Genomic DNA, 13,828 nt, shown 5'->3' with positions numbered 1-13,828 from the left:
GAGTAAGATAAAACAAAGCACAAAAAGATATTTTGGAAATAGAAAATATAACTGATGAAGTCAATAAGAAAGTCAATAAGAAAGTCGATTTCAAAGTCAATAAGAAAAACTGGAAGAAAAAGGTGAGCATGGAGATGATAGAATATATAAAACTTCAGCGTCAGACAGAATAACAGGAAGTACTCCAGTCAGAGAAAAGGGAACATACAAAACGAGAAAAAGGCTTCAAGAAGCAGGCAGCTCACCTGAGAGTAAAGCCAGACCAGAAGGCAACCAAGTCTGAACGGGAAACGTTAAGTCAGAAGGACAGGAATAATCATGACTAAAGCTTACCAGGCACTTTCTGTGATGTGTGAGCCTATTCTAATCCATCATGTGCTTCAAGCTATTAACAACCGCGACAACCTTATGAGGCAGGCTGTAATACTGTCCTCTTTCCTGGAGCTTAACTCATGTGCTCAAAGCCTCAGAGCTACTAAGGGACAAAACTGAGAATGTGAACACAGTGTGGTTCCAGAGCCCAAACTCTTAACCACCATGCCTTCTGTCTTTAAGAAGAAAATGAATTCTCTACAACCATCTGTAGACTTGAGAAGCCGGATTAGAGGGTAAAAGCAGGTTAAGATCATTCTAGGAGTAAAAAACTATATTGACTATGTGCTCAGTCAGTCGTGTCTGACTCTATTTGACCCCATGGACTATAGCCTGCCAGTCTCCTCTGTCCATGGAATTTTCCAGGCAAGCATACTGAAGTGAGTTGCTATTTCCTTCTCCATGGGATTTTCCCGACCCAGGGATCAAACCCACGTCTCTTGCGTCTCCTGCAGTGGCATTACCACTGCGTCACCTTACTCCTTCTATATTTCCTTTAATTTTTTTTTTGGGGGGGGGTCACACCACATGGCATGTGGGATCTTAATACCCTGACCAGGGATCAAATCCGAGTCCCCTGCATTGGAAGAGCAGAGTATTAATTAACCACTGGACCACCTGGGAAGTCCCTATTTTTTTTCTTTTAAAGTAATATTGCCTGTCACAGATTATAAATTAAATCATGTAAGCCTGAATTTCCTTCTCTTCTGCTTCTAGATGCACTACCTGATTTCCCAGTACATGATACATATTTGAGCCTAGTATTTTAAATGCTGATTGGTTTTCAACTTTTAGAATCAACCTACAAACACGCAGAGATTTAATGATACTAATTAGGAGACAGAATGTTCTTGCCATGTAAAAGGTTGACAGTAGACTCGAGAGGGTATGGAGCCTGTAGGGGAAATGGCAGAAGAAATGTAGAGATAGCATATCCTTCTTTACTGAGCCAAGGACACCATTTAAAGCTGGTGAGTCAAGAAATATAAGTGATAAATAATAAAAGATTTCCTTAGTATTTTTGTTTTTTGAATGAAAATTTCATATAGAAAAGTTTTACAGTGAACAACTAGACACCCACAACTGTACCCCACCATTAACACTTAACTAACAATAAATTCAGAAAATTTTAGTATGGCTTGCAGGAACAGAGGAAGAGAGAAATACAGTACTAAAAACACACTGAATTCCTCACTCTACACAACCTTCAAAACTAATAAATCAAGAAATAGTACAGACATACAAAATTATGTAGAATTATAGACATAACCACCATTTCATTGAAATGCATCAAAAATAAGAGGGAGTGACGAATGGACAGTGGGATGAACAGAAGGATAAAGCAACGGGGACAGAATGTTAACTGTAGATTCTGTGGTGGGTCTATGGGTGCTAGCTATACATACCTTTCAATTTTTCTGACTAAAATTTCCTAAGAAAATATTGACACAGATGTGGTTGAGAGTGGACCTCATATCCGTGCTGGCCTCTGCACGGCAGTGGCTGAGCCTCCTTCCAGCCGCTCCATGCCAGGTGGAGCTGGGTGCCAGAGCCTGGTGGGGGTGGGGAGGGGGAATGCCATAGGGATGACGGGCACCCCATCCAGGCCCAGCCCCTCCAGCCCCCACAGGATCCTCATGTCCTCTCCCCTCTCCTGACTGCCATCAGAGTCAGCAGAACCCGGGAGCTGGAACCTGAAGACACGTTCACCAGCCTGAGCCTCTAACCACCATATGACTCCCAGAGGGCCCCACCTCACCCTGGACCGGGGTGTGAGGGGAAATCAACTTTTAATGTCTTAAGGGGCTATTCTGGGATTCATCTTTAACCACGGTTAGCATTAACTATCGGAGAAGGCAATGGCACCCCACTCCAGTACTTTTGCCTGGAAAATCCCATGGATGGAGGAGTCTAGTAGGCTGCAGTCCATGGGGTAGCTAAGAGTCGGACACGACTGAGCGGTTTCACCTTCATTTTTCACTTTCATGCATTGGAGAAGGAAATGACAACCCACTCCAGTATTCTTGCCTAGAGAATCCCAGGGACGGGGAAGCCTGGTGGGCGGCCGTGTGTGGGTCGCACAGAGTCGGACACGACTGAAGTGACTTAGCAGCATTAACTATAACCAATAGGGAATGGAATCCGAGGGAGTGGGGGTTGAAGCTTTGACTTTTGTTTCCTATCACTGGTATCCACTGTTTAAAAACACACACAGATTTAAAGCAAAGAGTAAGAAGCTGTCAGCTCATGGTTACACTGGGAAAAGCCTTCTAAGGTTTTAACTCTAAGTAGAAAATATGGTTTCTTTAGCATATTGGGCACCTATGTGTGAATATAAAATGGCACCATTCCTCTGAAGCGATACAATCCCACCCTGGCCCACTCACTCTTTATTCCCAGCTGCCTTTGAGCAGTGCACAACCTGTGTGACTATAACCAGCAGCCCTCTCTGATCTGCAGGCACTGAACACCTGGTTGAAAACTGAAGGACTGTTAACTGAGACCTTTGAGGAAGTAAGGGATGTGGTCCTTGACAGGTTCAGATTCCAGCTGCCCTTATTCACGCAGACTCTCATGTCTTTTGCTTGATTCATTTCTCTCGTCCATCCCATAATGCCACAGTCAGTCACAGTGACTCAACACCAAGGACTGCATCCCCACACAAGAGAATTCTCGCTGCCATGGTGGATAATTTCAAGGCTGAAAAGGCAGCAGCAGCTGAAGCCCTGCCTTCTGCCTCAGGCCTGCCTGCAGAGGGTCAGGGGGTAGAACAGGGGGTGGAGATGGGGATTCTGTCTCATTTACCCTCTAATGGCCCCTCCCTGCTGGAGCAACTGAGGTCTCAAGGGGGTCAGCCAGGAGGTGTGCCGCTTGGATCTCCCTCCAAGAAAGACTGTGGCTTCAGCTGCAAGGACAGGTGTGAACTGACACTCCAGCGGCCAGTGCCACTGGGACTCAGCCTGGCTTTTGAGTTGAAGGCACATTTCTCCAGGAAGCCTCAGCAAGGCCTGACCCAGCGAGAGGACTATGGCCCGGCTCTCACTGCCCAAGCAGGTCTCCTCTACCGGGCAGTCTTCTCAGGGGCTCCCAGGCAGCTGGTCAGACCTGCAGGTTCTCTGCCCAAAAATGTTGCTGCCTTTTCCTTTTCTGGGTGCTGGTCCAATGGCTCTCCTGGCCTGATTCAGGTGCCCACCCCTTCTTTCTCAGGCATTTTACCCTCTAATAATCCTCCTTCATTCCAGATTCTATTTAAGGGTCTGCGCCTCAGAGGACAAAACTGACATAGGACTGGTGTAGAAACCAGGTGTGGGTGTTGCTGTGCCTGTCTCCTCCTCACCTCCACCACTCACCTTTGGGCCCCCTGCTCTAAGGACCCTCGAAGCACTTGCTCTGAGTCTAGTCCAATGCACCATACCTGCCAGTGGGAGGCCCTGCCCTCCCAGCCTCATGCAAGGTGGTAAAACAGATTGAGGATGTGTTAATCTTTAACAAAATTCTCATTTCCGGGATCTCATTGGTGCATTCTATAGCATTTCATCACTGCACAGAGATCACTTAAAGCTATATGCACATTTTCAGTTGACAATAGTCTAGCAAGACAGTCTTTCCTAAGACTTTCTAACTGGGTATCTTTACATGCAGCAAATCAGACTTGAGTTCCCATACTGAAATTGTATGCACTCGGAAAAGTGTGATAAAATAAGTCACTGCCATAAAAATGTCTTTTTCATCCTCTATTCATTAGATTGCTTTCAAAGGCAAGGTCACTTAGAAACTGGAGCACAAGCACCCAAATAACACTTAAAAACTAACAAGGGACACAATCTCTTCATAGTTTTGACACCAAGGAAATAATACACAGGGTAAGTGGATATTAATGAGATGTGTTTAAAATGTTACATATTCTTTTCTTATTTAGTCATGTCCGACTCTTTGCGACCCCATGGACTATAGCCCACCAGGCTCCTCTGTCCATGGGATTTCCCAGACAAGAATACTGGAGTGGGTTGCCATTTCTTTCTCTAGGGAATCTTCCAGACCCAGGAATTAAACCTGAGTTTCCTGCACTGAAAGGTGGACTCTTCACTGATTAGCCACCTAGCTAATCGTAGGGCTGTTTATGACACAGGCAAACGTGCATTAATTTGCAAATATTGGCTATTTTGCCCAAAGAAGGCTGGATGAGGGCTGTGCAGTTTAGAAAGTCACCCCTTCAAAATCAATCCCATCTCTATAGTTTTTCCTCCATGGTCTCCACTTGTGGCCAAGTTTCCCATCCTGATTGTACCAGTCCAATGTACCAGAGCCGCCGCCTCCCAGCCTCAAGGACACTGCCTGCCCCTGCCTGGCCTCCCTGCCCAGGTGAGTGGAGACCAGTGAACCGAGGCTAAGAGACCCAGGTCTTAATGACAGCCCTGCCTCAGATTTGGGGACAAGTCACCTGGACAAGCTGGGGCAATTTCCTCATTCAAATTCAAATTTAAAAATCACCCCCTGGAAAAGAGTTTCGAGTTCTGACTCTGTCCCGGATTCACAGACTGGTCACCTGCCCACCCCCGAACTCCAGCCCGAGAGGGACCATCTCCTTTGCGGCCAGCACGCACTTGGGACGCTGAAGTAAACCATTTGCGTGTGTGACAGGGCAGAAACATCCTATCCGTCGGCAAACGCGACCCCGTGGCCAGCAGCGTCTAGGTCTGCGGGAGGCCTGGCTGACCCTCAGCGCTGAGGACGAGGCCAGCGGTCTCTGAGCAGTGCCCGTGTGAGGACCGGAAGCACGGGTCCTGGAATCGGCCCCCGCTATTCTGAGTGAGCAACAGTCACCGTCCGGCCCCCCGTCTGAGGGTGAGTAACAGACCTGCTGACCTCCCACACCGTCCACTGGACTCTGGAAAGTGTGTGACACGGGCGCGGCCGGGGCCCACACGTCCGCACGGACCTCCCCCGACCCGGGGGGGGGGGGCGCCCCCGGCCCCCCTCCGCCCGTCCGGCCGCCAGGTGAGCCGGCGGCGCTCCCCGGTTGCGGCGCGGGCACAGGTGAGCCCGCCACCCCCGCCGCGCATTCCAGAGGTGGGACTCACGCCCGGGAACTTCGCCTCTGCGCCCCCCGGCGCCCGCGGGCAGCGCGGCCCGGCCCGGGGCGGTGGGGGAAGGGCGCCCGAGCGCGAGGGGGCGCGGCGACCCCCGGAACGCCGCACAGACCTGCTTCAGGATCCTCGGGCCGCCCCGAGTGGTTGCCCATGGCTCGGCCGCCTAGGGCAGCGACCAGCCGGCCGCCTCGGACGGCGCGTCCACCGCGCGGCCGCTCGCGCCGGCTCGGGCTGACGAAGCGGCTGCGTCTGGCGGGTCCGCTCCAGTCAAAGAAAGGCCGTCGCCTCAGTCCCCGCGGCCGCCGGCCGCTCCGCGCTCGCTCATCTACATGCGGCCCGCCCACCTCGACTCCCGCGGCCCGCGCGCCCCGCCCACCTTATCTGCATACCGCCCCTCCCCCGGCAGGCCGTCCGCCTCGACTGGGGCTGCGCCGCCCCCTTATCTGCATATCTCTCTGGGGCTCCCAGAGTCTTCCTCCCCGGTGGGGGAGGGACGCGCCCGCCGCCCGACTTCCGGCCTCCAGGGGCGGCCGCGGGGAACTGCAGCTGGACACTGCGGGCTGGAAAAACCCCACTGCGGGGAGGCCGAGGCCAGGTGTCACGAGGAAGGCACAGTTCTGCGTGTGAGATATCAGACCATCGGGAAAAACCTGGGGTTGCATACGACAGGCGCTTCCTAAGTATTTCTGGGTAAGTTTTGAGCTAAATTTTGGGATAAATGAATAGACCAACAAACAAGTTTTGAGGCGGAGGTGGTGAGGAAGACGCTTTAACAACATTCTCCACGATGAATGCTGCCACTAAAAATAAAAATGCATGCCAGTCATGAGCAGGATCTGCTCTCAGAAATGACTGAGTTACGGAAATCACCCTAAACGACTTTCCACCCTGAACGACTTTCAGAGTCAGCCTTGCAGTGAAAATGCTTAGAATTCGCTAATTCTTGCAGTGAAAATACATAATAGGAAAAAAATCATAAGCAGGACGGCGGTTTCCAGCTTCTGCGTCCCCTGAACACTGGTTCACCTCAGCTCTCATTCAGCATTTCAGATCGCCCTGGTCACTTGGATCCTCAAAACAGTTTATTCCCTCCGCTTCCTGGACAGTACACTTAGTTTTCTGCCTCCTCTGGCGTCCTCCTCTCTATCCCCTTCCTTTCTTTCTCCTCATCTACCTGACCTCTGGACACTGAGTACTCTAATGGCTGGTCACCTCCATCCAATTTGCTCAGGGCCTCTAACTTGGCCTTTGCAGCCAAGCTGTGGCTTTTGAATCCTGCCCTGTGAAGCAGCAGCAGCAGCAGCAGTGTGTCTTAAGCTTGGTCCTGCCTTCTGAACTCCAGATTTATCTACCCAACTACCGTCTTGATGCCTCCAACTAGGGTTCCTCAGTTTAATGGGAACAAAACACAATTCTAGGTTTTTTACCATCAGTGTCTCACACAGTCTCCCTCATCTCCGTAAACAGGATGTGTCAGGATGTATGTGGTCAATGCCACCATCTCTCAGCACTGCTCACTGCTTCCACTGCTGCCACCCGGTCCAGCCCATAGTCCCCTCCCGCCAGTATCTCTGCTACCGCCTCCGATCCAGCCTCCCTTCTTCTGCCCCTGCCTCTTTACAGTCTGACCTTCACATGACAGAGTGACGCTTCTAAGACCCAGGTCAAGTCCCCTGACTTACATGCTCTTTCTGTCTCAGAGGAAAAGCCAAGCCCTTACCATGGCCTCTAAGGCCCTGAATTCCCTCCCCCTCCCTCCACTGTGGACTTGCCCCCACCCCCCCATTGGTCTTGCTGCAGCACCTTCTCGCTGTTCCCCAGATCAGCCAAGGTGCTCCCACCCAAGGGCTTTTGCACTCACTGTTCCCTCTGACCCAAATGCTTTCCCCCGCATTCCAACATAACACAGACCTTTCACTTCCTAGATCTCTGGTCAAATACCATTTGTTCGCTTGAGAGGGGTTTCTCTTGTCTTATCACATGAAAGAGTAAATCAGACCCTCAACACACACACTTCCTGGCTTTGTGGGCCTTGTGACACTTTCCACTGTTCAGTGGACTTGTTTACTGTCTCTCCAGTAGAGTGCAAACATTATGAGAGCAGCGAATGAATGGATGAGTGAGTTTATAGGCTCTGCTAAGTCGCTTCAGTCGTGTCCGACTCTTTTTCAACCCCATGGGCTATAGCCTGCTAGGCTCCTCTGCCCATGAGGTTTCCTACATAAGAATACTGGAGTGGGGTGCCATTTCCTTCTCCAGGGGATCTTCCCAACCCAGGGATCAAACCCACTGCTCTTACATCTCCTGCATTGGCAGGAGGTTTCTTTACCACTTGAGCCATCTGGGGCTCTCCTCTACCAGTAACATAAAGTCCCCAGTTCTCCTACATGGTATCATCTTGCACCCTCCCACCCTGTTACTCTGACCTCAAAACTACTTTCAAAAGTATACTATCCCTCGAGACTTACCTGGTGCTCCAGTAGCTGAGATTCCTCGCTCCCAATGCAGGGGGCCTGGGCTCAGTCCCCAGGGAACTAGATCCCACATGCCGCAACTAAAGATCCCTCATGCTGCAACTAAGACCGGGGTAGCCAAATAAATAAATATTAAAAATGAAATAATAGTACAGCCTCCCTGTATCTCCCAGCAACATGAAGCCAGCTGTGGTGCCCTGCACACACCCTCCTGTCTCAGCCCCTATGCTTTCCTATCTGTTCTCGTCCCTCTGGTTTAACTCTGCTGTAACCTGGCTACCTGGAAAATGCGGGTTCTCTGCTCTAAATTCGTGGTCAGGTATCAGTTCCCCTGGGGGCCTGCTCACCCCAGTCAGCATCAAATACTCCCTTTCGGTGCTGCTGTCCTTGGAAATGCTTGTGTTTTCCCACAGAACCACATTACTTAAACTATTCTTTATACACTGTGAACTCCACGAGTGGCAAGGATGCTGTCTTACTCCTTTTTGCATCCACATCTAATAAATACTGAAGTAAATAACATATTTACTTACTCTATAATATGCCACTAGCTTCTCAAACAAAATAGTTCTGTGATGGTCACTTAGCTTCTGAAAGATTCTTTGCTCTCCACGGAAATACTACGTCATTGAAATGAAAAACATAAACATTATAAAGACATCAAGTCTGCCCAAATAGTTAAAATATATAATTTTATCAAAATTCAAATGAATCATGAACTTGATGTGTTTATTCCAAGACTCACCTGGAGGAATAAAGCATCAGAAAGCCTAAGAAAGTTTGCAAGAGGAGGAATAAAGAGGAGAGATTTGCCTTATTAGAGATAAAAACATGCGGGCTTCTCTGGTGGTCCAGTGATTGAGAGTCCACCTGTCAATGCAGGAGACACAGGTTCAATCCCTGGTCAGGGGATATTCCACATGCCATGGAGCAATGAAGCCCATGCGCCACCACTACTAAAGCCCACTCGCCTAGAGTTTGTGCTCTGCAACAAGAGAAGCCACTGCAATGAGAAGCCCAAGCATTGCAACAAACAGTGACCCCCGCTCATGGCAACTAGAGAAAGTCTTTGCAGCAACAGAGACCCAGTGCAGCCAAAAATAAAGAGATAATTTTAAAAAAAAGAAAGAAAGAAAAACATGCCATAAAATTACATCAGAAAAACAGTGTGGTTACAACAGAATGGAAATTCCCGAAAGAATTAAACATAAAGTAGCACTTCAAATTAAGTGACAGCCATATCTCCCTCTTTATGCCCCAAATAAATTCCAATTCAATATAAATTTAAGTGTAAAATATGAAAATATAAAAGTAATCATGGATGTATATTTTATAAAATTAAAGGGGGGAAGCCTTCTTTATTGTCTGAACTTTCACTGTGAACATTTTCAGATCATAGAAAAGTTTGGCCAGAACACTACAGTGAACACTAAAGGGAATACTACAGTGAACACCTTCAATATCCATCACCTCCTTTACAAACTAGAAACATTTTACCACATTTGCCTCTATCTTGGTCCCTCTCCATTGACTCATTTGAAGTATGTTGCAGACAACATGACTTCGTTACATTTCACCTCCAACTAGTTTCAGCACAACCTCCTGAACTCTCCTACCATACCAGGATCAAACCTACGAAAAATAGTACTTTCAAAATAGTGCATAGTACACAGTCCATGGGCTTCCCTGGTGGCTCAGCGGTAAAGAATCCACCTACCAACTCTGGTTTGATCCTGGCTGAACAACAACATAGTCCATATTAAAATTTCCTGAATTGTCTCCAAAACAAAACCTGGAATTATGTATTTTCTATTTTATCTCTATTTGAAATGGTTATTTAAGGAAGACTTGGGGGAGGGGGGGAGGCTTTTAGGAATCTTCATTGAATATAAGGACCCCTTCTGTTTCTAACAGTAAAAAGTTGGGAAAAACCTTCAGTGTTTAACATGGAAAGAGAAAAGTTGCTCAGTCTGGTCTTACTGACCCAGAGATCAGAACCTGGGTCTCCTGCATTGCAGGCAGATTCTTTACCATCTGAGACACCAAGGAAGTCCTTAACACTGGGGCTAATAAATGATGGTTAAATAAATGATGACACAACCATACAGTGGTGCCTATGCAGCCCCTGAACAATGTGTCAGACGTGCTACCCTAGAAAGCAGAACAGTACATATATCAAGGACATAAATCTTATTTTTTGTTTATAAACAAACAAAAAACATCTGGACACAAACACACAAATGGAAAGTTGTACCTCAAGGTTCTGATGAAGAATGAGTGGCTCTCTTTGAATGCAGTGGGTGAGATTCTATGTCCTTTATATTCTTTTTTTATTATTAATTTTGCTTCTCCATATGTTTTTTATTTGGCTCTCGTGCACATTGTACTGCTTTTGCTTTTTTAATTTAAAAAATTCACTTTGAAAAAAATCACATATATTCTCTAGATAATGTCAGGTAAAATTGTGTATATTACCAGAAGATTCTTTAGTTTCTAGGAGGATCCTTTAAATATTAACCCAGTACACGTACAATTGTTGAACATATATCCCTTCCTTCTCCATGATTCTATTAAGGACTGAGCTTACCCTGAAGGTGGTGCTAAAAGACAGGCTGAAATTCTTACTAAACACCAAAGAGCCCACCGTTTTTAAATAACATGAGCTACTTTAATTTTAAATATTTATTACAAAAAATTTCTAACATATACAAAAAATAGAAAGCAATGTTATAATGATCCTGTATCAACCCAGTTTAAACAGATCAATTCATAGTCAACCCTGTTTCAAATACCATCATCCCAAGTAATATGAAGCAATCCCAGACATCCTATTTCATTGGCAAATGTTTCAATTTGTGTTCCAAAGATAAAGACTCTTTAGAAAAACAAAACCACAGTTCCATTATCCCAACTGAAAAAAACTGACAATAATCTCTTAGCAAATACCTAATCAAACTTCAAATTTCTGCTTGTACCAAATTTTAAAAAAAATTTTGATCCATACCACAACACATATATTAGAATGGCGAAAATCCCAAACACCGACACCACCAAATGCTGGCAATGATAAAGAGCAACAGGAACTCTCATTCATTGCTTGTGAGGGTGCAAAATGATGCAGCCCCTTAGGAAGACAACCTGGCAGTTTGTTACAAAGGTAAACAAATCCTCACTATATAACATCCATCTCGCTCCTTGGTATTTATCCAAACGCAAGGTGGTGAACAGAATAATGGATACACAAACTGTGGTGCATTCATATTATTATTCAGAGTTAAAAAAAAACAAGCTGTCACACCACAGAAGGACATGGAGGAATCTTAAATGTAGATTGCAAAGTGTAAGAAGACAGTCTCAAAAGGTTACATCATGTATGATTCCAATCATATGACATTCTGTGTGCATGCTGAGTCTCTGTGTCCTGTCAGACTCTTTTAGACCCTAGAGATTGTAGCCCACCAGGTTCCTCAGTCCATGGGATTCTCCAGGCAAGGATACTGACCTGGGTTGCCATGCCCATCTCCAGGATCAAACCCAAGTCTCCTGTGTCTCCTGCATTGGCAGGCGTATTCTTTGCCACTGAGTTACCTGGGAAACCCTATATGACATTCTAGAGAAGGCAAAATATGAAGACAGTAAAAAGATCAGTAGTTGCCGATGTCTGAAGGAAGAAAGGTGAGGAAGACTAGGTAGATCACAGGATATCAAAGCTCACTTATTACTATAACTTCACTTCACTCCACTTCAAACTTCCACTCAATGGTTTCTGGAAGTCCCAGGAGTGAGGGGCTAAGGCTGTTTTACTCAGTCAATACTATCCAGTACCTGTTTTGTACATGACACTCCAAGTTTTCCATTTTCCAAAGGAAAGGGGGAAACTCAGGTTTCTAAGTCAAAGGGCAACAAGGTTCATACAAAGAGAAACCAAGAGAAACTTAAAAACACGGGGAGAGTCAAAGAGAGGGTGACAAATAAAGTGTAGTAATTGAATCAGAAGAAATTCCTCAGGCAAACAGCGCATATGCTGGTCTGAAGAATGCTCCAGAAGGCAGCACACAAAGTTGAGGGTGCATCTATAGGGACAGAAAGCAGTTGCCTGCAGCTGAAGTGAAATAGGAATTGACTGGAAACGACGCGAGGGATCTTTCCGGTGTGACGGGAACATTCTAAAGCCCAGTTGCAAAAATCATCAGCCTGCACATCTTAAATGGATGAATTTGAGAATATGTAAATTACACTTCCATAAAGCTGGGTTTTTAAGTCAAGGGAGATAAATAGATGAGCCTTCAGGACTCTATGAATTATTTCTGAACTAAAAAGAGCCCCATCCCTCACTGTGAGTCAATGAGCATGACTGAAGTCCAGGGGTGCCTCGCTAACAAGAATCAAGGCTAGAAAGATACATGCTTTGAAGAAGATGAGATAAAAGGGAAGAGAGAGGCCTCACCCCCTAGCAGGATGGGCCTTCTTCCTGAGTGTGTTGCCAGCAGGTCCAACACATGGTCCCGGGAACAGCAGAGAATGAGGAGGAAGGACAGAGCAGCAGTACCAGGCAGGACTCAAGAGGGCTGGAAAGAAGGACACAAGCAGCGTGTCCTTAAAAGGGAAAAAAGCATAGCCTGCCGAGGGATCCAGAAAGGCTTCCTGGAGAAGGTGATGCTTACGAGCTGGTCCCTTCCTGGTGATCAGAACTGCTGTCAACATCCAGTGTGGCAGCAGTGGGGCAGCAGAGAGGGCAGGGCTCCAGGCATGGACAAGCATCCTGGAGGAATAGGCCCAGCAGTAGGGCCAGGTCTGGCTCATCAGGACAGAGGCCTGATTGTGGCAAAGTCCTGAGTGTGTTTGGAGAACCAGCCCCGCTGTAGCCCAGGACTGGAGTCAAGGCAAGAATAGGACTGGGACAGGGCTACAGTGGGACTGCGCTGGGTCCAGGCAGGTGCTCTGCCCCAGTCCCTTATGCAGCCAAGGCAGAGATCTTGTCTGAGGTGTCTGAGCACGGGGCTGGGCTGGCCAAAGCGGCAGCTCAGGACAAGGGCCCTGCTGCTGCAAAATCTGCCCTTTCATCCACCCTCCTCCAGCACTGACCCACAGCCAACCCGCCGAGATCACTGAGGCGCCCATCTGAACAGTGTCCTGGGCACTGGCGGCTGGGAGGCTCCTCCCAGAACAAGCATGCACTTCAGCCCCTCCACCTGGGACATCCGCATACTGGGAGTAGGTGGATTGCTTTAACCCTGTTCATGCTAGTTGTACCAATGATCTTATTTACATAACTTAATTATTCTGTAAACCAATGAAACAGGAGTGCAGAAAGAGAGAGAGACATTGCTTCCTCAAAACGCACTCTGAATGGCCTGAAAAGACTGGATGAAAGTGACCTTTTAAGACAGGAGGTATTGTTCAGTCACTCAATTGCGTCCAACTCTTTGCGACTCCATGGACTGCAGCATGTCAGGCTTCCCTGTCTTTCGCCACCTCCCAGAGTTTGCTCAAATTCATATCCATTGAGTTGATGATATCATCCAACCATTTCATCCTCTGTTGCCCTCTTCTCCTCCTGCCCTCAGTCTTTCCCAGGATCAGGGTATTTACCAAAAGTCAGCTCTTCGCATCAGGTAGCCAAAGTATTGGAGCTTCAGCTTCAGCATTTGTCCTTCCAATGAATATTCAGGGTTGATTTCCTTTAGGATTGACTGGTTTGATCTCCCTGCAGTCCAAGGGACTCTCAAGAGTCTTCTCCAGCACCACAATTTGAAAGCATCAATTCTTCGGCACTCAGCCTTCTTTATGGTCCAACTCTCACATCTGTACATGACTAACCATAGCTTTGACTATACTGACCTTTGTTGACAAAATGATGTTTCTGCTTTTTAATACACTGCCTAGGTTTGT

At 47.2% G+C, this 13,828-nt stretch overlaps 1 protein-coding gene across 3 annotated transcripts in view; it reads right to left on the bottom strand.

The window, feature by feature from the left end:
• The window catches only part of SPECC1 (sperm antigen with calponin homology and coiled-coil domains 1), a 196,444-nt gene that overhangs the window by 108,662 nt on the left and 73,954 nt on the right, over positions 1–13,828 (bottom strand). Inside the window, exon 1 of one of the 3 annotated variants that reach the window (XM_065908705.1) lies at positions 5,575–5,790. The exons of the other annotated variants lie outside the window; for them this stretch is intronic. Within the exon in view, the coding sequence (XP_065764777.1) occupies positions 5,575–5,614 (40 nt within the window). The 5' untranslated portion in view covers positions 5,615–5,790. Of the gene's footprint in view, positions 1–5,574; positions 5,791–13,828 lie in introns of those variants that run through there. 3 annotated transcript variants of the gene reach the window in all.

The sequence above is a fragment of the Muntiacus reevesi genome, chromosome 18 (assembly GCF_963930625.1).
Source record: "Muntiacus reevesi chromosome 18, mMunRee1.1, whole genome shotgun sequence".
Classification (NCBI taxonomy): domain Eukaryota; kingdom Metazoa; phylum Chordata; class Mammalia; order Artiodactyla; family Cervidae; genus Muntiacus; species Muntiacus reevesi.
The sequence above is the reverse complement of the archived record's forward strand: the minus strand, read 5'-3'. Positions and strand labels throughout refer to the sequence as shown.